General features: G+C 36.6%; 1 protein-coding gene across 1 annotated transcript in view; it reads left to right on the plus strand.

Annotated features, from left to right (window-relative positions):
- Nucleotides 1–12,186, plus strand: part of LOC109850940 (casein kinase II subunit alpha-2-like) — a 28,861-nt gene that overhangs the window by 371 nt on the left and 16,304 nt on the right. The window contains exon 2 of the mRNA XM_020421023.1: nucleotides 556–685. Within this exon, the coding sequence (XP_020276612.1) occupies nucleotides 556–685 (130 nt within the window). The remainder of the gene's footprint in view (nucleotides 1–555; nucleotides 686–12,186) is intronic.

Consider the following 12,186-nt stretch of genomic DNA (forward strand, 5'->3'; position numbering starts at 1 on the left):
CTTCGTTTGATGCGGATTAGATTAATGAATAATTTTTTGGGATGAATACTCAGATTTGCTGTAATTGGAAGTTCGTTCCTTTTGAATTTTATCCAGAAGTATAAAATGTTTTAACGAATTGAATTTACTCGCTTTATTATTATTATTATTATTGCTTATGCGATGAATATCTGAGCTTAGGATATTTCCATGACACGTGACTTTCTATTTGTTGGTACATATTGGTGTTGAAATTTCAATTCTTCTTATGCAGTTTGCGTCTCTTTTATCGGTTTCCTTTGCACACAAAAAGATTGTTCATGTGAAGATCGTCTAGTTGGCCTGGAACGAGGGTAGCATATTTGTTGATAGTGCTAACTCAATACCCAGTTTTCTTTCCGAATCTTGGAAATGGATGTTGCCCTCTATTTAAATGAAAGCTGTTGCAACTAAAATATATTTTGTTATATTTGTTTGTATCTGATCTTTGAGCAATTAGAAGCAGATGTATCATATTTTAATGTTAATTACTTTTGAGGGAGTTGGGTTATAACGAGTTTGTGTTCTGTAATGTAGTGACCAGGATGATTACGAGGTTGTTCGGAAAGTTGGAAGAGGGAAATACAGTGAGGTTTTTGAAGGCATAAACACAACCAACAATGAGAAGTGCATAATCAAGATCCTTAAGCCAGTGAAGAAGAAAAAGGTATTAGAAATATCTACTAAATATATATGATGCTTGGCTGGTTCTGTTCTGTCTGTTTATGGTACTTGTTTATTGGATGTATAAGATAGAAGTACGCCTCAAAAGTGAAGTTTTGGGTAACTTTGGGTAGTGGCAATGGCCTGTACCTCATTAGGGGATAAATTATTATATGAAGGCACAACTTTGCTCTATTTACCAGTAAATTATGTTTGAGGAAAAGAAGGTTTTAGGTTATAGTACATTTTTCAATAGAATTTTCATATATGAGTAAAAGCAAAATGTATATGGATTGGATTTGTATAAAATCAACTAAGGACAGTTTAGTTCCTTTGTAACAACTCATTCTTTATGAATCAAGTCACGTGAACTACTTTGACTTATCGGGTATAGTATCTTTTGCTTCATTGAACTTTTGTACTGTTTCAAATCAGTCTGATTTTTGTCTGGAATTTGGATGAAGCATTTATTCTCCTGCATTAATAGACAAACTAATCTGAATGTTGATTTTTTCTTGCTGTATAATGTGCTTCTTTTACAACTGTTCAGTCCTGATGACGAACATGGAACAAAATATGGTATGTCACTGGATAACTGATGACAGAATCCTCATATTTCTGTCTCTCACAGTTCTGGACGTCTAACATCTTAACATATCACATGAAAGATAGTAGAAATAATGATTGTTTTGGAATCAGAGGAAATCATAATCTGAACTATCCCCTGTTTCCTACATTTTATCTCATTAGTAGAGAAATGAAGAATAAATTGCTCATCTGGACATTAATCAGTTCAAGTGGTAAACTGATGTTATGTAGGATAGCGCTTTCCACATACTGTGGATTTTGGCCTATTTAAAATCATATCTTGGGAATCCTGCAATTTCTGTTGGAAGCTTCCTCTTAACCACGGCTGCTTTTCACATAATTAGCCACTCAATTCTCCAATTTGGAGCTGAAGTCTGGAGCTGAACTGATAAGATCTTCACATCTCTTCCTGCTGCTTAGAAAATTTCTCTGATGAGATCTCACAAGTTTGCTTCTCACAAGTTCGAAAATGATAGCTGGGTAGCTGCTTATCATTTTTGGCTCGAATGAGTCATGTTCGTGGAATATATGTTGCTTTCTCAGTAAAGGTGGACAACTTTTCATTCACAATGTACCTTCATGCAATAATTTTAGCATAAACACTTCTATCGAGAAGTCATCATTTCAGACATATGCTGAACACATGTTTTCGACATGATACTTCTCTTTTCTATGGTCTTTAAGAGTTGATGTGTGTAGCAGTGTCTTGTTTTGTAAGTTATGTATTTTTATCCATGCAAAATATTTATCCATCTCTGGGAAAAGATTTGCCTCTCAGACATATATGCTAAAGAGAACTTCAATGTATAGCTATCTGTCATATGAGTGAGAATTACAAATAGAAATTTGATTGTTAGATGCAACTAGATTTCCGAATGCAGAATGTCCTAGAAGCAATGCATAAAATATCAACTAATATATCGAGATATCGGCAGTCGTATCATGTTTGACAGGTTTCAGCAAGGATATTTATGCTTTTAAAGCGATTTTTTGCTTTTGAGAAAATTTTCTTAATATATCAGGATATATCGGGGATATCGGCCAATACTTTAGATTCGAAATATCGACAAATATTGGGTCTTTTTGCTAAATGGATGTGTTTGGGTTTGGGTTCCCAACCTGTATCCAAATTTGAAATATAACACGTATCGAACTACCGGAGCTCATATTCCCAATTTGCCGTTCTCTTCTCTGACCTCACGTGCAGCCGTCAATCTCAAGTGCAACCAGAGGAGTTGATGGTCAGTTTTCCTCCCCCCTCTCCGCCACCCTCCCTTTCTCTCTGTCTCGGTCCCTTCTACAATTGGTTAGTCATTCTAAACATATATCATGATGTAATTCCTTATGTTTAGAGTTCATTAATGCGTAGATTACATAGTAGAATGTTATGTTATGTATAATCATCATTCAATATGAAACCCCGATATGTAATACATATCCCCTGATATATCCTTGATTTTCGCAATCCCGTGTGAGTTTTGGCTGTCTGATATATCCAATATTTAAAACAACGCCTAGGAGTTAAATAATGAGTTGATGTATAAGAAATAAGAAACAGAAACCTAATTACTATTTGGGGTGTTAATATTCGTAATTATCTGTTAGTTGAACAAAGAAACTTGTTGTTCCTTGATCTTATTTGTGGCATACAATAGACAGTTGAGGTCAGGCTTGGATCGATCGTAGGCTTGGTCCTTATAACCTATTGATCAAAGGCTCAAATAATTTAACAAGCTCGTAAAATTGATAAAAGTGTGGGTATTTGGCTCTCTCCAAACCCTTCAAGGTTGGAGCCTTGTGTACTAGCCTGTACTTTTCTAATATATAAGTAGAATGATGTCTTAGAAGTGTGTGTTTATTGTGACTCTCTTTATGAATGAGTTCCATTACTACTAAATAACCAAGCATGCTAACTTTGTTTCATTTAAGAAGTTCCTTTGTCCAAATATCCACTGCTATAAATGAGCAAATTGTATTTTTAGAAAGATGATGTTATTACGTGCTATGTTTGCTAAATTTGTTATTTCATTAATGAAAAGAAAAGGTGAAGATGTTAGTGATGGGAAATGGACAGAGGGCTTCAAATTGTACATGATTTTGGACTGATTGTTGGATCTTATCGGAGAGCTTTGATAAGTACTTGATTGGTAGCCGAGGTTAACAAATAGAATAGCAACTAACAAATCTCAATGACTACGAATAAGGATGCAAGAGTGACTATAAGTGCAATGATGATCAGGGAATGGGTTACTGTTCACTCTATTAAAATTTTCAAGGGTTGAACAACATAGTTACTGTTTATAAAATGAACAGTGTTATTAATGTGCAAGGCGCAATGCAGGGCACAAAGTATGTTTACGCCTACATGTGCGAGGCGTAAGGCTCAATGCTAAGCGTGTGCCCGAATGAAGCGAGGCGCACACCACACACATAAATTTCAAGATGGTTATCAAGCACGTAAGAGTATGTTTACAGAGCTTCACATAAAGTATGTCAAGATGAACAATATCTGCTATGAAATCACAAAGTAAGGTTAATTTCTTATGCACATCCAACATAGAGCGAAGCTCATAAGTTTTCAAATCAAGAGTTAAATCAAGACTAATATTGAAGCGAACTCATGGTCCTCAATCGAACTACTAAAAGGGCCTTTCAGTCTTATATTGCTTTTTGGGTTATGAGTCATTGGGTATAAAGGCCGGATTGAAATGCTAAAGAACAAAACTATATGTGATTATGCCTAATATGCACCCTATACGAAGCAGATGTCACTTGCAAGGCGCAAAAGGTGTTGCTACATCAGATGCAATGCGTTTCGTCATTGCCCCGCATCGCAGAGTGCATGAGGCGCAGTGATGCTAGCGCCTTAAGAACACTGAACAAACAGTACCTGAATAGGAAATTGGGGTTGTGATGGTTTGGAGTTTTTTCATTCTTTTTGTAGTTTTGAATGATAGAGATCTCTGGATGAGATGATAAATGCTAAGAATTTTTGTGGAATGGATTTTGATTGAGGGGTATAATAATTGTATAGGTATAGCATAAAACAAGGGCTTCATTCCCAAATAATGGGCTCCACAATGAAGGGCTTCACACTCCAAGGCTTCACACCCTATGACATTTCACATGCCAAACACAAGCCATTCACACGATAGGCAGAATTTCCGTAGCTCAATTTTTATTGATTAATGTCTGCATTCTAATTAAGCTTACAACATAATGTATAGAAAAAGATAACTAATATGATCAAATCGAATCCTTACATCAACTCTTAAATTCTATATTAAAAGAAACGAAATTAACATCTCTATCAAATGAAACCTTTAATACCCTAATCTTAATATCATATCTTAAGGAAATCTTGCCTAAAAACAAGATCACATTAATTATTACTACAATAAATAATACTCTAATAGATCTTACAACCGTCTGATGGACGGGCATTAAATCTTCCTTTGTTAGAGAAAACTTAACATCAAGTCTTATAGTGGGAGAGTATAATATTTAATTTTACTAGTGAAAAGTATTCCTTTGTAGATTGCAGAATCTTCAAGATTTGTTGTAAGATCATATATTGTGTTGGCGGTGGAGGTCACATAACAGACTCAATAATCAGGTTAGCCTAGACTAGGAGTTGCATTCAGTGTTTTCAAAAGCGGTGTCGGGCGCGCACCTTGGGCGCAAGGCGGTGCAGCACAGTGGAATAGCGCCCCGCATAGGGAGTGGGGCGCTGCACTTGCTCCAAGCGCGCGCCTGCGTGCGTCTTCGAGTGCCTCGCGTGCTCTGGGAAGGTGATCACCTCAGAACTTCATGGTGAATGGTTCATTAACTGCGGCTATCGGGTAGAAACGGGTAGAAACTCAACTCAAACTTAAACCCAAGAAACCAAAACAAATCTAACTTGTTACAGGAGCTAGGGTTCTTCACGAATTCGTTGTCTCTCTTCGTGTTTGGTGGCGACGAACAGGGAACGAGGAGCTCGGTGACGACGAGAATCGGCGACGAACAGGGGACGACAAGCTTGGTGACGACGAGAACCCGCGACAAACAGGAAACGTCGATTTCGGTGACGACGAGAACCCGTGAGCTCGGCGAACAAAGGTGATTTTTCATTTATTTTTGCTTCCCTTTCTCTTTTTTAACTTTTTTCTGTTTTTCATCTGTTCTCACGCCGTTCTTTCATCTTTTTTTTTCTTTCATTTATTTTCAATTTTTTAGAACCGTGGTTTCTTTTTTCAATTTTTTGCTGCTGCTCCTCTTTTCACTTTCTCTGTTTTTGTTTCCCTTTCTCTGTTTTTCATCTTTTCTTTTGTTTCATTTTTTTAGAAAACTTTTGTTTTAATTTTTATTCTTTTTTTTGCTCTGTTTTTCATCTGTTCTCCCGTCTTTTTTTTTTCTTTTTTTTTTCTTCTTCTCAGGTGAACGTTTGATTGTTAATGATTGAGATAGTAAGCCAGTAAACTGATTTTTAATTGATATTAGGTAATTATTAAAGTGATTTGTGGACTATTTTGATTAATAATAAGCTATGATTACTTAATGTTTGATCACTTGATTAATTATAGGCTAATGATTTTCAATTTTACAAAGAGATTTAAGGGGAGATTTACCTTAAATTAAATGTGCATATGTATGACTGTTGAAATGTGCAGATTGCAGATTCATGAAATTATGAACATTGCTAGTACTATTTGCTTCTTATTAATACATATTACATATCAGTCAAAATTGTTGAAAATGTGCTAACATTGCTAGTACTATTTGCTTCTTATTAATACATATTACATATCAGTCAAAATTGTTGAAAATGTGCTACTATTTGATTTCTTGTGCGACATTGCGAGTATTGATTCTTGCTATTTGAGCTAGTTGTAGTGTTACAAGTTTGACTTGAAACTTGATTCGCCATTTGTAACCTGTAAAGAGGAAAATAAAATTTAGCAAACTAATTTGCAAGCTTGAATGAAAATTAATGTACAAGTTAAATTGTTAAGGTGTTTAACACTTTAATAATTTAATTCACCAAGTCTAAATCTATGTGTTTCATTGTTTTGATGTAGATATGTCTTCATCGGCGAGTGGTGGAAGAAGACAAGATCCTACATGAAAATATACTTCATTGGTTGATGAAGGGAATGCCAATAGACATAAGTGCATATTTTGTAACAAGATCATAAATGGCGGCATATCCCGACAAAAAGAGCATCTAATCGGGACGGATAAAAAATGCAAAACTATTGAGTCTTTGTCAAAAAGTCCCTCCCGATGTGGTTGAATAGCTAAAAGATTATGAAAAAAGATAAAAGATAGCTAAAAGACAACAAGCTATAGATGAATATCTCCCCGACCTTGGAGATGAGAACATGGTGAAAATTGATGATGAGGAGGATGAAGATGAACAAGTACAAGAACGTAGAGATAGAGGAAAAAGTCAGGTAGTTCCTAGGTCATCTTCAGTAACAGCAAGAGGAAGAGGGAGTGTTGGCATGCACAGGGCGTGATCTTCCACAGGGCCAAAGAGGAAGGGCCGATGGTTGCTTTTCTTACATTCGATCCCGCTCTTGAGGTCGCCAAGGATGAAAGAAGGCGCAAGTTAAGATAATCGTGTATTGAAGAAAGCCTCAACAAAGATACAGTGGCTAAAGTGCATCAAGACATAGCTCGGTGGTGGTATCAAGCCGGCATTCCCTTTAATGCCGCTCGTCTTAGATCTTTCAAAATCATGTTAAAGTCCGTGGGGGCTTTTGGGCCTAACTTGCCTCCTCCGACATTACACCATTTGAGAGAGCCTTTACTTAGGAAGGAAAAAAATACACTGATGATTTGATACAATCCTTCGTCGCTTCTGGTGAAGCAGCGAGTTCATGAGCAAGTGAATGAACGAGCCAGCGAGAGATTTTCGAGCGCATCGCACTGCCGCATAAACAATTGATCCGCTGGACGGGATGAGCAACCCTTCTCTGGAAAGGAATTGCCATTCCGTTTCCGGTGTTCCTTACTCGTAGTGGTATCCCTCGATGCATCCCGGTGTTTCATAGAAGGATGATAAAACGTCGTGATGCCAAAAATACACTGATGATTTGATACAATCTCATAAAGAGGTGTGAGCTACCAAATGTTGTTCTTTCATGTCAGATGGTTGGAGTGACAGAAAGGGGAGAACACTGATCAATTTTCTTGTGAACTCTCCTCGTGGTACGATATTTCTTTCATCTATTGATGCGTCTGATGAGATTAAGATGGGTGATAGAATGTTTGAGATACTTAGTGAGCAGATTAAGCTCATAGAACCTCAGAATGTTGTTCAGATCGTCACGGATAACCATTCTAGTCTCAAATATACAGGTAAATTTTATTTTGGTTATGAATCCTTTGCTAATGCTATGTTAGGATGCTCTGATATTGATTTTTTTATTCTTTTATTTATAGGATCGGAATTGGAAAAAGAGTATCCTCATTTATATTGGACTCCTTGTGCTGCTCATTGTATTAATCTCATGCTCAAGGATATTGGTAAACTACCATTTGTGAAGCTAACCTTGAGTCGAGCTATGAAGTTGATTGGATTCATCTACTCACATGCGTGGGTTTTGAAGCTGATGAGAGGTCAAACTAACGGCAGAGAGCTTCTTAGACCAGCGGTGACACGATTTGCCACATCATTTATGACTTTGTCAAGCATCCATCGACAGAAAAATAACCTCAGAAAGATGTTTAATTTGGAGACATGGAGGCAAAGTAAGTGGACAAGAGATTCAAAGGGCAAATCAGTTGATAGGATAGTTCATATGCCATCTTTCTGGAACAACATTGTTCGTATTCTCAAGCTGACGGCTCCTCTTGTTGGTGTTTTGAAACTTGTTGATGGTGACAAAAAGCCTGTTATGGGATACATATATGAGGCGATGGATAGAGCTAAGGAGACTATTGCTAAAGCCTTTGGTGATGATCTTTCAAAATATTCTGAGGTATTTGATATCATTGATAAGAAGTGGCGGGATCAGCTTCATCGGTCTTTGCATGCTGCAGAATATTACCTTAATCCTGCATTTTTTCTATGACCATCCAAACATCCAAGGGGATGACGAAGTTATGAGAGGTCTTTATCAAGTCATTGAGAAGATGGTGCCACACAAGACCAAGACAAGGTTGATAGGCAGTTAGAGGCATGTTGGGGGTCTTTTTGGTATGGAGATAGCTAAGAGAAATAGAAAGAAGAAGTCTCCAGGTAAATATGCATAATATAAACTCTCAATTGACTAGATTTTTTATAATAAACACACTACTAATCACGGTCTATTTAAATTGACAGCTGATTGGTGGGAGTCTTATGGTGCATCAGCACCAGAGTTGCAGAAGTTTGCTGTTAGAGTCCTCAGCCTTACTTGTAGCTCCTCCGGTTGTGAAAGAAATCATAGTACTTTTGAGCAAGTATGATTGGTTTTATTTTATTAAACAAAATAGATTTAATTTCCTTAGAGATATGGATATTGATTTGTATAAATTACAGATACACACCAAGAAGAGGAATAAATTGGATCATAAGAGGCTGCAAGATCTAGTTTACTACAAGTACAACCAAGCTTTGAAGGAGAGATATGACTGCAGAGATTCTATTGATCCGATTAAGTTGGCTGATATAGATGAAAGCAATGAATGGTTATTAGGACGGTTCGGTGAAGGTGAAAATACAGAGAATGACTTGGTGGAGGGCGAGGACAACCTTACATATGGTGTCATAGGAGATGCGATGGGAGCTGAAGAAGATGATTCTATGTATCTAAGACCGACTAATAGGTTTTGAGGGTCTTCGAGTGGTATTGGTTCTTCGTCAAGGAGGAGGGAGCCAGTTTCTGAGTTATAAGATGAAGAGGAGTTCAATGATGATGATGAGGAGACTGAAGATGAGGATATACCCTTAAAAGGGGATGATGATGATGTTAATGAAGATGATTAGAATAATTAGGCTATTATTTTGCTACTTATTTGCTTTGTTTAATTAGATTGCTTGTTTTGCTTTGATGTTAGTGAACTTTGGAAGTGTTCTAGTTGCTTAGTTTTTTTGTTTTGATGGACATCTTGATTTGCTTTAATGATTTAAACTTTATCTTGTGATCCGGTAGTATATATTTTATCTTGAGTCCTTGACATTTTTTATGTGAAATTTCACAAATATTTATTTTTTTCATGCATATAGTTGTATATCTTAAAAAATTTTGTGGTTTAGAGTGCGCCTCGCTTCGCTCGGGCACGCGCATCGCATTGCGCCTTGTGCATGTACGCGTAAATTGACTTTGCACCCCGCATTGCGCCTCACGCATTGAAAATACTGGTTGCATTGCATATCAATCTTAAATTATGTTTCTAGTCTCGCCTCGAGCATTGAATTTGATTCGAGCTCGAGCCTTGAATCTACTTGCGCTCTATTTTTCGTTTGGGTTTTAGTTAAGACTCGGGTTTTAGATCTATCTTATAATCTACTTATGGCTCTGATTTAACTTCGCTCTGGATTAATCTTCTGATCTATATTTGGTTCTAAGTCATGTTTTTGTGTGGTCTCAGGTTCTGGCTCTAGTTTAAGATTAGATTGTGGTTGTCTCCTATTTTTCCATTGTCGCTTGCTGTGGTTTTCAATCGAACTCTGATATAGTCTTTGGTCCATGTCGGATTGGAGTTGGGACACTCGTGTGACCTTGCTTTTGGTTTTGAAGAGAAACAAATATATCGACTAGTTGGTCGATAAACAATTATATCGTCTAGTTTGTCCATAAGAATATCTCCATTCCAAAAGAACTTTCATAGATATCTACGAATGGATAGCTGAATGATGATCAGAATAATTGTAGACTACCATTTTTAGCTTCTCTTTTGCCTATATTCGTCATATAAAGACATTTCTAATTCTGACACATAGTTGCACGGAACCTAATCCATTTTAGTTCACGGGATGAGTGTGGGAGCGTGGCACATCACTTATTTGGAATCGAGTACAACGGGTTAGATGTATATGGTGCTAGGAACATAGTACGTATTAGGTTCGGTTCTTAAATGTAGGAAACAGAGGTTTTGCAATAGTCAAACATAGGTAATATGCTAGTTTATATTGGTGGTAGTAAAAGAATTCTTAAATGTAGGAAATAGAGATCTTGCAATAGTCAAACTTAGGTAATATGCTAGTTCATATCAGTAATGGTAAAAGAACCTTTGAGAATTATGTTGCAATTAAAATATATGTACTTTATTTTCTTAATTTTTCACATTTTTGTTGTTTATTCTATCAAAAAAGAGTTATTGCTTGTCAAAATTTTAACTAGTTTGAATCTAAATTAGACCGCTGGAGTTGGTGAATCGGGTCATGTTCCACTGTGAATCTAGGACGATTAAATATGCATCACGATTCGCTATAGTGCCCTATGTCCCTTATTTCTATGTTCTGACATGTCATAGCTAGAAAATTTATATTTTATCTTGTGAATTCAAACTTCAAATTTATATGGCTCTTTATTTTCGTCAAATCTATAAAATAAGCTATTGAAATCATATTTTTGTTAAGTTGTGAGTCTTTCGGCTCTGATACCAACTGATGAGAAACGGGCCGAGGGCTTTGATCTGAAGGAGGGCAAATCTCGAATTAAGTTCTCTGATAACTATTCAGATATTTTTTAGTGGCTTGATGGAGTTTGATAGCTTGATAGTGTGAGTTCAGAACTCATCGAAGAAGGCTAGTGCTCTGATGTCCGGGAAAAGGTTTGTCGAAGGTTCATCTATTGTTGAAGATTGACAGCGTAGGAGATGAAGAAGGAAGAGGGATCATGAACAGTAATGAGGGTATTATTTATAAGTGAACACTAATTTGGGTTAGTGTTCACCTGAGCACATTATTTTGGATCACTATTCACACATGAACAGTTTTTTGGGTTTATTAGTGAAAAGAAATGCTAGATGAGTTTTCTTTCTCTTTTTTTTTGGATTGTTTGAAATGGACAAGGGTAAAGATTTGAGGCTAAGTTTTGCGGGGCTGATGGCTAATATTGAGAGTGGAGTTTAGATTGAAGGCTATTATTGAAAGAGAAAGTTTAGATAAAAGGGCTTCACACTCGACGGGTTTACACCCAAAGACGCAATTAACATGCCGAATAACAAAAATACTTAACATGCTCAAGAGGCAATTTAATGCATGACGATCTTGGACTGTACAAGAGGCAATTTAATGCATGACGATCTTGGACTATCCATTAGAATTTTTAAGATTTATTAGAATATTTGTTATTTTAGTAATATTTGATGTGATCTTTATTTTAAAAAGGATTTCCTTAAGATACGATGTTAGGATTGTTGGGAATTTAGATATTTTATTTGATAGAAATTTTGATTTTTTTTCATGGAAGGATTTGAGAGTTGATGTAGGGATTTGATATGATTTTGTTAGTTGATATCTTTTTCTGTAAATAACAGTGTTCTAAAACTCGTTCTACTTGGCCGATTAATCCTACTCGAGCTCAGACTATCTTGAGCAGGCTATAATTGCTCAATTGTGGGGTCACACTGCATAATCGGTCCTTCTTGTATTATACGCCTACATAATGTAATTATGCGGGTGTTTTAAAAAGAAAAGGAACCCGACCTATTTTGGACCAGACCCGCTTCATATAACCCTACCAAACACACTCAATCCAAACAAAAAAGAAAAACACAGGTCTTCAAAACCCTAGATCTTCATCCCTCACCTCCACCACCTCCAACCGTCGGTGGCCACCTGAGATCGCCTCGAATTGCCAGCAATCGTCGACGCCAACCACCTCCATCGATTTACGCCACCTCTAGTTATCGGTTCCACTACCTATCATTAGCTAGACAGTTAGGGAGTTTCATTAGTATTTTAAAGTGTTCTGACCTTTTGGAATGGTTTAAGTTTCT

This window comes from Asparagus officinalis, chromosome 7 (genome assembly GCF_001876935.1).
Source record: "Asparagus officinalis chromosome 7, Aspof.V1, whole genome shotgun sequence".
Taxonomy (NCBI): domain Eukaryota; kingdom Viridiplantae; phylum Streptophyta; class Magnoliopsida; order Asparagales; family Asparagaceae; genus Asparagus; species Asparagus officinalis.